This window comes from Aureococcus anophagefferens (genome assembly GCF_000186865.1).
Source record: "Aureococcus anophagefferens unplaced genomic scaffold AURANscaffold_23, whole genome shotgun sequence".
NCBI lineage: Eukaryota > Pelagophyceae > Pelagomonadales > Pelagomonadaceae > Aureococcus > Aureococcus anophagefferens.
This window is the reverse complement of record NW_008705583.1, coordinates 497,297-508,299: the sequence shown is the minus strand read 5'-3', so window position 1 is coordinate 508,299 and position 11,003 is coordinate 497,297. Positions and strand designations below refer to the sequence as shown.

The 11,003-nt window shown below is 72.8% G+C and overlaps 2 protein-coding genes across 2 annotated transcripts in view; one reads left to right on the top strand and one right to left on the bottom strand.

Moving 5' to 3' along the window:
* Positions 1-2,232: 2,232 nt before the first annotated feature.
* On the top strand, positions 2,233-8,751 carry AURANDRAFT_72265 (hypothetical protein; the record flags this gene model as incomplete). Its single annotated transcript, XM_009041745.1, has 3 exons — positions 2,233-3,220; positions 4,068-4,185; positions 4,957-8,751. The coding sequence occupies 3 exons, from the start codon at positions 2,238-2,240 to the stop codon at positions 8,749-8,751; spliced, it is 4,896 nt and encodes a 1,631-aa protein (XP_009039993.1).
* A 1,168-nt stretch (positions 8,752-9,919) lies between these two features.
* The window catches only part of AURANDRAFT_66522 (hypothetical protein), a gene marked incomplete at both ends in the record, with an annotated part of 3,964 nt that continues 2,880 nt past the window's right edge, over positions 9,920-11,003 (bottom strand). Inside the window, one exon of the mRNA XM_009041701.1 lies at positions 9,920-10,903. Coding sequence (XP_009039949.1) covers positions 9,920-10,903 — 984 coding nt within the window. The remainder of the gene's footprint in view (positions 10,904-11,003) is intronic.

Genomic DNA, 11,003 nt, shown 5'->3' with positions numbered 1-11,003 from the left:
AGGCAGAGCTTGCCGCGGCTCACCTGGTCGTAGACGTAGCCGAGCTTCTTCGACTTGCCGCTCCCGGCGTCCTTCTCGAGGCCCGCGAGCACGGACATGCGCCGCCACTTGACCTCGGCGTAGTGCTTGAGGTCGAGCGTGCGCACGAACGTCGGCCGGTGCCGCTTCGCCGCGTCCGCGGCGTTCCGCTTCGCGGCCTTGGCCTCCTCCTTCTCCCGCGTCTCCTTCTCGACGACCGCGGCGACCTCCTTCTCCCGGAGCTCGCGCTTGAGGGCCGCCTCCTCGACGTCCGTCAGCGCCTGGATGCGGTTGTACTCGTCGATGCGCGCCTGGCGGTCCGCGAAGTGGTTCTCGCCGGGCGCCTCGCGCTTCTTCTTCTTCTTTTTGGGCTTCTCCGCTTTTATTGGCTCGAGCACGAGCTTCGGCATCGTGTATGGTCAGCGCACGCCGGCGGGGACCGCCGCCACCGCCGCGCCCATACCGCCAGCGCAAGGGAGCAGCCCGAAGCAATCGTTGCGTAAAAGGAGGTTGCAGGGCAAGTTCAGCCCATGTTGAACGTCTCCGGCTTAAGAAGTTCCATTAGAGGAAGCTGTCCGGCGCGAAGGAGGACGTGTCCCGGGCGCCGCACTGGACGACGCCCCGCGTCGCGCGCATGTGGCCGTTCCCGGCCGCGGCGGGCGCCGGCGGCCGGCCCGCGGCCGATCCCGGCGGCGACCAGGGCCGCGGCGGCGCCGGCGCGCCCCGCGCGAGCGCGGAGCCGCCGCCGCGGCGCTCCAGGGGCGACGCGACGGCGTTGCCCGGCCGCTGCCACTTCGTGCGCCCCGTGAGCGTGCTGTAGTAGAAGTAGCACCGCGTCTCGTCGTCCATGAATTGGACCCACTCGTCGTCGACGTAGATGCCCGTGACGCCCGTGACCTGTCGGTCCATCGTCGGAGACACAGACGCGTCGCCCGAAGAACGCGGGCGCCGCGCGTCCCAGCGGTCGTCCGGCGCGGCGGGCTCCCACGGCGCGCGCTCGCGCCGCGCGGGCCCCTCGAGCGCGCGGCGCAGCGACGCGCGCCAGTCCGGCTCCAGGAGCGTCACGAAGACCTCGGCGGCGGCGGCCTGCGGGTCCGCGGCGCCCGCGGCCCGCGCGTCGTCGAGGAGCGACGCGAGCAGCCGCGGCGCCGCGGACGCCGCGGACGCCGCGGCCGCGGCGCCGCCGCCGCGCGCGTCCCGCTCCGCGCGCAGCGCCGCGGCCTCGGCCTCCGCGGCCGCGACGCGCCGCAGGAGCGCCGCCCGCTCGCCGTCGCCGGCGCCGCGGCCCCGCCGCTCGCTCCGCAGGTGCGCCTCGCGCGCGCGCTCCGCCGTCGCCTCCCGCCGCGCCCGCGTCGCCGCGTCGTCGGCGCCGTTGGCGTGCTTTTTCGACGCCGTCCGCGGCGTCTTCGGCTGGTTGACGGCCAGCGACTTGGGCATCGGCGATGTGGGCAGCGATCTAGGGATGGTGAGTGCGCATCGTCCGAGCGCCGTTTATTAATTAGCGGCTCGGTTGTTGAACCAGCACTGATCTGCCCCGACACGAGGTCCAGCCCTTTCTGTCCGATGGTCGAGACGCGGCGCATGAAGGCCGCGGCGGCGCAGTCTGAAAGCGCGGCGCCGGCGCCGGCGGCCGCGGAGAAAGAGCCCGAGAAGCCCAAGGAGGAGGAGATCGAACCCGCGGACCTCGGCGAGCTCTTCCTCTGGCTCGTCAAGTGGCTCGTCATCCTCGTCACGACCTGGTGGTACCTGCGGAAGTGGCTCTGGCTGCCCTACCTCAAGGCGCCGGTCCAAAAGTACAACCACGAGCTCATCTGCACGTGCCTCATCCCTTTCCTGTTCGCGAAGACGCTCCACGGCCAGGGCTTCCTCCTCTTCTCCGCGTTCTTCGTCGCGCTCAACGACGGCTCGCTAGAGAAGTAACGCTGTGGTGTCGATGCATCGCGGCGCGCGTCGTCGAAAGACCGGCGCGCGGCCGCGCGGGTCCGCGCGCCGCGGTGTCGCGGGGCGGGCGCTCGCCGCGCGCGCTCTCTTCGACGGCGCGACCGCCGGCTCGAAGTTCCGGAGAGGCCGGAGAGCTGCGTGGCCTTCGGGGTGCTCACGCGTGTCCCCACGTCGCGTACGCGTCGAGCGAGCGACTGACGCCGCTCGCCGGACTACAACGTCGCTTCAACGTTTTGGCCTCAGATTTGCGTTTTCGACCTCACAGAGCCGAGTTTCTCATGCGAGACGCCATCGCCTCGGTCGTACGAGGCCGCGGCGGCACCGCCACCGGCGCCATGAGCTCGGAGGGCTACACGCGCAGCGAGGAGGATAAGACGCGGGGTTCCGTCAGCGAGCGCATCGCGCGCCTGCGCCAGTCCCTGAGCGGCGACAAGCTCTCTGGCATGGCCGGCCCGAGCCTCGGCGGCCTCGCGACCACGGCGAAGCGCGCGGCCGAGGAGGCGAAGGACGCCTTCGGCGCGCCCGACGGCTACGCGGACCTCGGCGGCGACCGCGAGCTGCGCGCCGAGGAGAAGGTCGAGCGGAAGCTGGAGAAGCGGAACGACCGCAAGGCGCGCGAGCGCGCGCGCGCGTCCAAGGAGGAGACGAAGGAGAAAGAGCCCGCGGCGGCGAGCAAGCACGGGTCCTACGTGCCCATGGACGACGGCCTGCCGCCGCCCGCCGAGGAGGACCGGGCCGCGCGGCTCCGGCGGCGGAGCTCCGAGCTCCTGGGCCGCGCGCGGCGCGCCGTCGCGTCCGCGGCGGACAAGGTCCTGCCCGCCAAGGAGAAGCCGCCGGCGGACGAGACGGCCTGCAGCGGCGGCGGCCGCGTGCTCGCGTCGGCCTACGTGGACCGCGCGCAGCTCGACCAGTTCGACCGGAGCACGTTCGCGAGCTCGGCGGGCGCCGTCGCGTCGCAGATCGCGGCGGCGACGACGCTCAGCGGCGCGTCGGCCCACGCCGGCGGCCTCTGGGCCCTCAAGGCGCGCTACATCGCCACCCAAAAGGTCATCCCGAAGAAGCTCGCGGCCGCCAAGGAGGCGGAGGTCCGCGCCGCGCAGCTCGCGGACACGCTCAACGAGGCCACGGACCGGTGCAACGCGCTCCAGGCGCGGGAGGCGCTGCTGGCGGCGCTCCTCGACCAGGCGACGCGCCTCGACGGCGTTTCCGGCGACGCGAGCCCGAAGCCGCCCGCGTCGCCGAAGGCGTCGCCGCCGAAGGCGTGAGCGCTCTCGAGAGGCCCCCCATTTTTAGGAACAGCGTTAGCCGGGCGCGTAGTGGAGGTGCAGGAACGCGCCCTCGTGGTCCTCCGCGAGGGTTTCGACGTCGCTCGCGAGGAGCCGGCGGTACACCGCGGCCGCGAGGCCGCGCGGCGCGCACCGCTTGTGGACCGCGCGCGCGACGGCCACGGCCGCCTCCTGGGCCGTGACGACCTGGGCGCGCCGCGCGCTGCCCCGCAGCGCGATCTCCAGGTCCACGGACCGGCCCTCGCCGAAGATGGAGAAGACGCGCTTCCCGTGGTCCGCGGCGTCGGCGCATCTCAGGTCGCCGTGCTGCCGCGCGAGCGACAGGTGGAGCTGCGCCGTGCAGGGCCCCAGGCCGACGGCGTCGACGTCGCCGCACCGGAAGCCGTTGTGGTCCGCGTCGACCAAAGCCTGGCCCTCCCTAACGCACAAACACAACCGCCCGCCGTCGTCGCCCTCGAGGAGCAGGAGCACGCGGTGCACGAGCGACACGCGCCGCGCGGTGCCCGGCAGGCGCGCGTGGAGCATGACCGCGATGCCCTCGCGCAGCAGCGCGAGCGTCCGCGCGTCCTCCGCGGACGGCGCGTCGAAGAATTCGGCCAGGAGCCGCGCGTCCGGCCCCCGGCGCCGCGCGCCAAAGGACACGACGCGCGCGAGGCTCCGCGACCACGCGAAGACGCGCGGCGTCGCGCTCTCCTTGGCCTCCTCGACGCCCGTCTCGAGGGCGACGGCCGGCGTCTCGACCGGCGCCGCGGGCGCCTCGACGGGCGCCGCGGGCGTCTCGACCGGCGGCGGCCGCGCGCGCCGCGCCGCGGGCGTCGGCAGGTCCGCGGGTCGGTCGCCCGCGTCGCTGTTCGACCGCACGTACTCCGCGGACACGGGCGACTCGCGGCCGACGACGGGCGACTCGCGGCCGACGACGGGCGACTCGCGGCCGACGATGGTGACGACGTCGTGCTCGACCGTCGCCGGCGGCTCGTCGCGCGTCGACGACGCCGGCGACACGTGGAGGTCGACGTCTTTCACTGCCGGCGGCGGCGGCGGCGTCGGCGCGCGCCCGGCCTCGGAGAAGCCCCGCCGGTCGCGCTCCTCGAAGCTCGTCTCGCTCGGCCAGCACTCGACGGTGTCCGTCGAGTCGCTTTCGCCGAACGCGTCGCCCGCGTCGCCGTCGCCGTCGCCCTGCGAGTGGAGCGTCCGCAAAGTTGGCGGCGCCCGCGGCGGCGGCTGCTCGTAGCTCTCGTCCGGCGCCGTCGACCGGCTCGACGCGCGCCGGAGCATTTCGGGCAGCCCGAGCATCACCGAGCCAGGGCCGTCCCTCGGCTTGTCGGTCGCGTCGTCGGGCTGGTAGCAGGCGCTCAGGCCGCACTCGACCTTGGCCGGTGGTGGTGACGCCAGCGAGGCCCAGAGCTCGTCTTTGTGATGGTCGACGTCTCGGGCGGCCGCGGCCATCGGCAGCCCAGCCGGCAATCTTTGACAAACTTTGGCCGGTCCCGCGACGGTGAAGCGATGGTGAAGGCGGTTCCCGCGGAGCAATCCCGGGCGCCGGCGCTCCTTGTAGCCCGCACGGCCGCGCTGGCCCGCGACTGAGTAGAATCAGCCGTCGCGAACGCCGCAGGGCTCGACATCAAACCACTCGCGCGCGCAGACGCCTCGCCGCGCAATGTGGGTCTGCGGAACGTGCACGCTTTTGAATGAGAGCGACTCCTTTCTCCAGTGCTCCGCTTGCGCGGCGCTGCGGCCCGCGAAGCGCAAGGCGCTAGATGACGACCAGGGCGTCTCAAAGCGACAGGCGATCGACCTGTGCGACTCCGACGACGACGGCGGCGACGCGGCGGTCGTGTTCGAGCTCGACGACGACGAGGGCGGCGGCGACGCTGCGCTCGCGCGGGAGCTCGCGGCGCAGGACGAGCAGGCGGCCGCGGCCGCGGAGCTGGTCACGCAGCAGGACGAGGCGTTCGCGCGGTCGCTGCACGCGGCGCAGGTGACGCCCGACGGCGACGATGGGTCGCTGGCGCTCGCGCGGGAGCTCGCGGCGGAGGACGCGCCGAGCGTCGAGGCGGACCTCGCGATGGCGCGCGCGATGGACCTCGGCGACAAGCTCTCCGTCGCGCGCAACTTCGAGCGGGACCGCTTACTCGCTCTGGAGGCGCAGGAACAGGAGCGCCACGCGTTGAAGGTCGCGCTGGGCGTCGACCCGAAGGCGGCGCCGCCGCCGCGGGATCCGCCGCCGCGGCGCGTCTTCGTCGGCGACGGCTTCATCATGAACGAGCTCGACGAGAAGATCCGCACGCAGGAGGGCGCGCGCGACGCGCCCTACAAGGCGCAGACCGTGACGTCGGAGGAGCTCCTCTGGCACACGCCGTCGATCCAGCGGGCGCTCTTCACGTCCTACGGCGTCAACTACGAGTTCCTGGCGCATCTGTTGCGCGGGTCGCCGTGCGTGTACACGCCGGGCAAGGTCGTCGTCGTCGACGAGTACGACCACTCCAAGTACGCGCCGGCGGTGCACCCGGCCAGCCGGGCGAACCCCTTCACGATCGTCCACCCGAAGTTCTACGAGGACGGCGCGTCGCAGCACGTGCGGTCGCGCCTCGAGAAGGGCACGATGCATCCGAAGCTGTGGATTCTGTGCTTCGCCGACTTCTGCCGCGTCATCGTCGCGTCGTCGAACCTCGGCGCCTACGACAACAAGGTCAACAACCAGTACTGGGTCCACGACTTCCCGCGCGGCCGGCGCCTCGAGGCCGCGGCCCGCGAGCACGTGCTCTACGACTCCGAGCCGCGGGGCGACGCCGAGGGCGCGGACGAGGCCCTCGCGGCGGCCGTCGGCGACGCCGCGGCGCGGCGGCTCGTCGCCTTCGCCGACGGCGGGCTCGCGGAGCACCGCGAGGCGGGCCTGTCCAAGGACGAGCGCCACGCGGTCCACCGCTGGTGCGAGCGGCGGGGCCTCGCGTCCGCGTCCCACGACGACGCGGGCGAGGCCCGGCGGATCCTGGTGCTCACGCGCCTGGCGACGACGCCCGCGGCGGCCGCGCGGTCGCCGCCCGAGACCTTCGACGGCAGCCTCCGGGCCTTCGTGCACGCGATGCTCCGCGTCGACGCGTCGATGGCGCTCCAGTGGGACGAGATCCTGCGGAGCTACGACCTGACGCCGCCGGAGGGCGTCCACTTCATCGGCTCCGTGCCGGGCTTCCGCCGGGGCGCCTTCGCCGACGCGTTCGGCCACCGCGCGATCCGCCGCGCGCTCGCCCGGGAGGGCCTGACCGTCGCGCGGGCCGAGTTCGCGAACTCGTCGCTCGGGCGCCTCGACAACAAGGTCTTCCTGCGCGGCTTCGCGACGTCCTTATTCGGCGCCGGCGACCTCGACCGCCTCAAGATCGTCTGGCCGTCGCAGGCGACGGCCTGCCGGTCGTCGCGGAAGCTCATGCTCCACGCGATGACCGAGGACAAGGGCACGGCGCAGATGAACGGGCCCGACGACCGCATCTGGAACGCCGCGGGCTTCCCGCGCGCGCGCTTCCACCACTACCACGCGCCGAGCGACCGGCAGACGCTGCACCACACGAAGATGCTCGCATGCTTCGACGGCGACGACCGGCTCGTCGCCGTCGTCGGCGGCAGCCACAACTGCAGCGGCGCCGCCTGGGGCGTCGGCGAGGACAACATGTCCGTCATCATGTCCTACGAGGCCGGCGTGCTCGTGGCGTGCGGCGCGGGCCGGCGCGCGCGGATCCTCGACGCGCTGCCCTGGCGGTGCCCGGCGCCGCCCTACGACCTCGACGGCGGCGTCGAGCCCTGGTCCGGGTCGCGCCTCCTCGCGCAGCTGCGGCCCAAGGGCGCCGCGCTCGACGCCGCGTCGGCCGCGGCGCGCGCCGCGGCCGACGGCCTCCTCGGCGCCGCGCCGCGGCCCTTCCGCGTCTTCCGCGGCCCGTTCCCGGCGGACACGGACGGCGGCCTCCGGGCCGTCGTCGCGCGGCGCACGGACGTGCCCGTCTTCCGCGAGTCGCTCGAGGCCTACGTCGACCGCGTCGGCCGCAAGAAGGAGCAGGACGAGCTCAAGAAGCTCGGCAAGCTCTGCGCCCAGGGCCTGAGCCCGAACCGGCAAGCCGCGCGGACGCTCCACGCGGGCGAGCGCGTCTTCGTCGACCACGGCACGGCCCACTTCGACTACGACCACGCGCGCTACGGCAAGATCCACGTGACGGAGTACCGCCTCTCCGACGGCTCGGGCTTCGCGCACACGGGCAGCGGGCCGGAGGCGGACCTCGACGTCGTCGCGTCCGGCGACGGCGACGCCAAGCCCGTGCTCGCCATCTTCTTCGCCGCGGGCGCCGGTCCGCCGCCGACGCTCCGGGCCGCGCTCGACGACCCTCGCGTCGCCGCGCGCCTCGCGGACAAGTTCGCGGGGCTCTGGCTCGGCGTCGGCGACGGCGGCGGCGACGTCGTGCATCACGCCGAGGTCGTCGCGCGCAAGATCTTCGACTTCGTGCGCTTCCCGGCGATCGGCGCCGTCGTCCGGGGCGAGCGGTGCGCCGAGATCCGCGCCGAGGCGGCCGCGGCGGCGCTCCAGACGCCCGAGGCGCTGCTCGCGGTGCTCGCGAGCGCCGCGGCCGACGCCGACGAAGCGCTGGTCCGCGTGAGGAAGCGCGACGAGAAGAAGCGCCGCGACGCGCTCGCGCCGCTCGAGAACGCCAAGGCCGCCGCGGCCTGGGTGCGCCGCAACTACGACGTCGTCGTCATCGAGCCCGAGGGCACGCTGAAGCGGCCGAACGTGCTCACGATCCGCCCCGAGCCCCTCAGCGCGAGCGAGCTGTCGCGCGACAAGGCCGACCACTTCAAGGACGAGGCCGTGCCGCTCCTGCGCGAGCTCGTCGCCGAGCCGCGCGTCGCGGTGGCCCTCGCGACGGTCTGGGGCCAGTCCGTCGCGGACCCGTCGCTCGCGCCGGGCCAGCGCAAGAAGGAGGACCGCCTCAAGCAGGCGCTCTCGGACCTCGACGCGCGCCTCGACCGCGAGCTCGACGGCCGCGCGGGCTTCGACGTCCTCGTGTCGTGGCGCTGCTCGGACCGGCACGCGCGCAACTACCCCGCGTCCTACCTCGACCGCGCGCTCGAGGCCGCGAAGCCGCCGCCGGAGAGCGACGTCGCCGCCGCCGTCGCGGGCGGACCCGAGGCGTGCGCGCGGCGCATCTTCGACGAGGACGAGGCCTTCGAGGGCGGCGCGCCGCCCAGCACCGTCGTCCGCCGCGCGGCCGAGTGGTCGCCGGAGTTCGCGGGGCCCTTCCGCCTCCAGACCGCCGTCGCCCTCGCCGGGCTCCGGCGCGACATCAAGGAGCCGCGCGCGCTCGTCGTCGGCGCGGAGCACGACACGGCGGCGACGGCGCGCGCCGCGAAGCTCGACTACATCGGCGTCGGCAAGCTCTGCTCCGGCACGGGCCTCGACTGGAAGAAGGTCCGCTGGGATAGCGATGCCGCCGGCGACGACGCCATCATCAACTTCCCGAACGGCTAGCTTCCAGAAATTAGCCATAAGTCTGTAGCTGTTCACGACACGAGGACACTGTCTTTACTTGCTCCTAGAGGAGGTCGCGGCTCGTGGACCAGTACGTCAGGACGTGCCAGAAGACTTCGTTGGGAAGCGGGGTGCTCGTGCGTTTCGCCGCGCGCGTAGACCTTGCCGATGACCCGGGCGTGCCGAAGAGGCGCTGCAGAAAAGAATCTGACGACGGCGCGCGGCCGCGGCCGCAGAGCGAACGCAATCGCACCAGTTCGATTCTCGGAGCTCGTAGGTAAGCTTTCCAGCTGCCAGCAGCCACGACATCGGTGAGGAAATCGAGGGACTTACCGCTAGCGGACATCATGGCATCACGACCATCATTGTCCACGAGAGAGAGGTCGGCCCCGCGGCGGACGAGGAGCCGCACGATATCGTGGCGGTAATCGCCTGCTCGGGCATACATGACTAGCGGCGTGCTTCCGTCAACACTTCTCACGTTTATGTCCGCGCCCGCATCCAGGAGTGCAGCGGCGTCTTCGAGCCGGTGACAAACATGCAGTGGCGTGATTTCGAAAAACCCCCCGGTTCGATCCACGTCCGCACCCAGGGCGACTAGACGCAGAACGATATCGCTATTCCCTCTTCTTCCGCCAAACATAGCAATAACATGGAGGAGACTAAAATAATCATCGGTGCCGGCGCTATAATTCCTGACGACGTCGGCCGGATCTTCCTCGTCGTGACTTCCGTTCAACCATTCTCGCATTGGCCCGTTGTCATTATTACCGATCAACGCAGAAATGGCATCTCGTAATATCATCGTCGACCGACTCGCAAGCTCTTAGCCCTTTTTGATGTGGCGGCGACGAACGCGCAGATCCGCCACAGCTTCCTCCACAAGCTCGGCACCGCGTTGCGAAGGAGGACGTGCCAGGAAATCGACGATGGGGCCGAGGGAAATGAGTATGCAGAAAAGCACGGCGAGGAAGAAGAGCTCAAGCTCAGTGTCTTCCATGCCCTCCTCGGGACTCGAGTCGCAAATCGCGCCCGCCGCGGCAAAAAAATGCGGTTCCTCCCGGGCCCCCTATGTTTAGAGACGCGTCAGGCAAAAAATGCCCTCGGGGTCGGCGCGACTCAAAATCGCCAAACCTCCACACGCCCCAAACAACCTTAACAACCCCCTCTAGTTGCCGTTCGCGGCGGCGGCCCGGGGGAGCTTGAGGGGCTCGAGGAGGTCGCTGTCGTCGAAGGTCGCGCGGCGGACGAGCTCCGCCGGGAGGCGGTCCTGGTCCACCGTCGCGGGGAGGTCCGCGGCGTCGAGGGTCGTCGACGACGCGGCGCGGCCCGGGAAGACGAGGGCGCTGAGGGCGTAGGACTGGGGCGCCGCGGGCGCGTGGGGCTCGCTGCCGTCGCGGGGCCCGTCGACGACGGCCACCGTAAGAAGCGCGAACTTGGACGCGGGCGCGAGGTGGAGCCGCGGGTCCGGCGGCGGCGTCACGTGGCGGATGGGCACGCGGCGCAACGCGCGGTGCACGGGCCGCTCGGCCTGGGCGTGGAACGACGAGAAGTTGGCCGCGGTGGACCCGCCCGCGTCCGTCGAAGTGTCGTCGACGAACAGGCTCAGCGACGTCGCGTCGACGACGCCGTTCGTCGCCGCCGCGAGGAGCGCGGCGACCTTGCGCGCCGCGGCGTCGTCGGCGGGGTCGCCGCCGCCCCGCGGGGCCCGCGCGGCCAGCGCGGCGCCGGGCGCGCCGCCCCAGTGCGTCGCGAAGGGCCGGAGCAGAGCCGCGCAGTCGCCCGGCGTCATGGACTCGACGCCCCGGCCCGCCAACGCGACCCAGGCGGCGGAGAAGTCGAGGTCCGCGGCGTCCGCGGCGTCCGCGTCGACGTCCGCGGCGCCGTAGACCGCGCCCGCCTCGACGACCGCGCGGCGCAGCGCGCGCGCGAGGAGCACCTCCGGCGGCGCCTCGGGCGCGGCCATGGCATTTTGAAGCTCCGCGCCCTCGCTCCGCGCGCGCGTCACCACGGACCCGTAGGCGTCGAAGGCCGACGGCTCCTCGGCCGCGCGGAGCGGCGCCGCCGGCTCGTGGTCCTCGTCCTCGAGCGCCTCGCCGGCCGCCGCCGCGCGCGCGACGCGCGCCGCCAAAGCGCCGCCGCAGCGCGACGTCTCGAGCACGGCGAGGAGCAGCGCGTAGGCGAAGCGCGCGCGCGCGCGGTCGCGGTCCGCGCGCGGCCCCGCCGCGAGCGCGGGCGCGGGGACGCGCGCG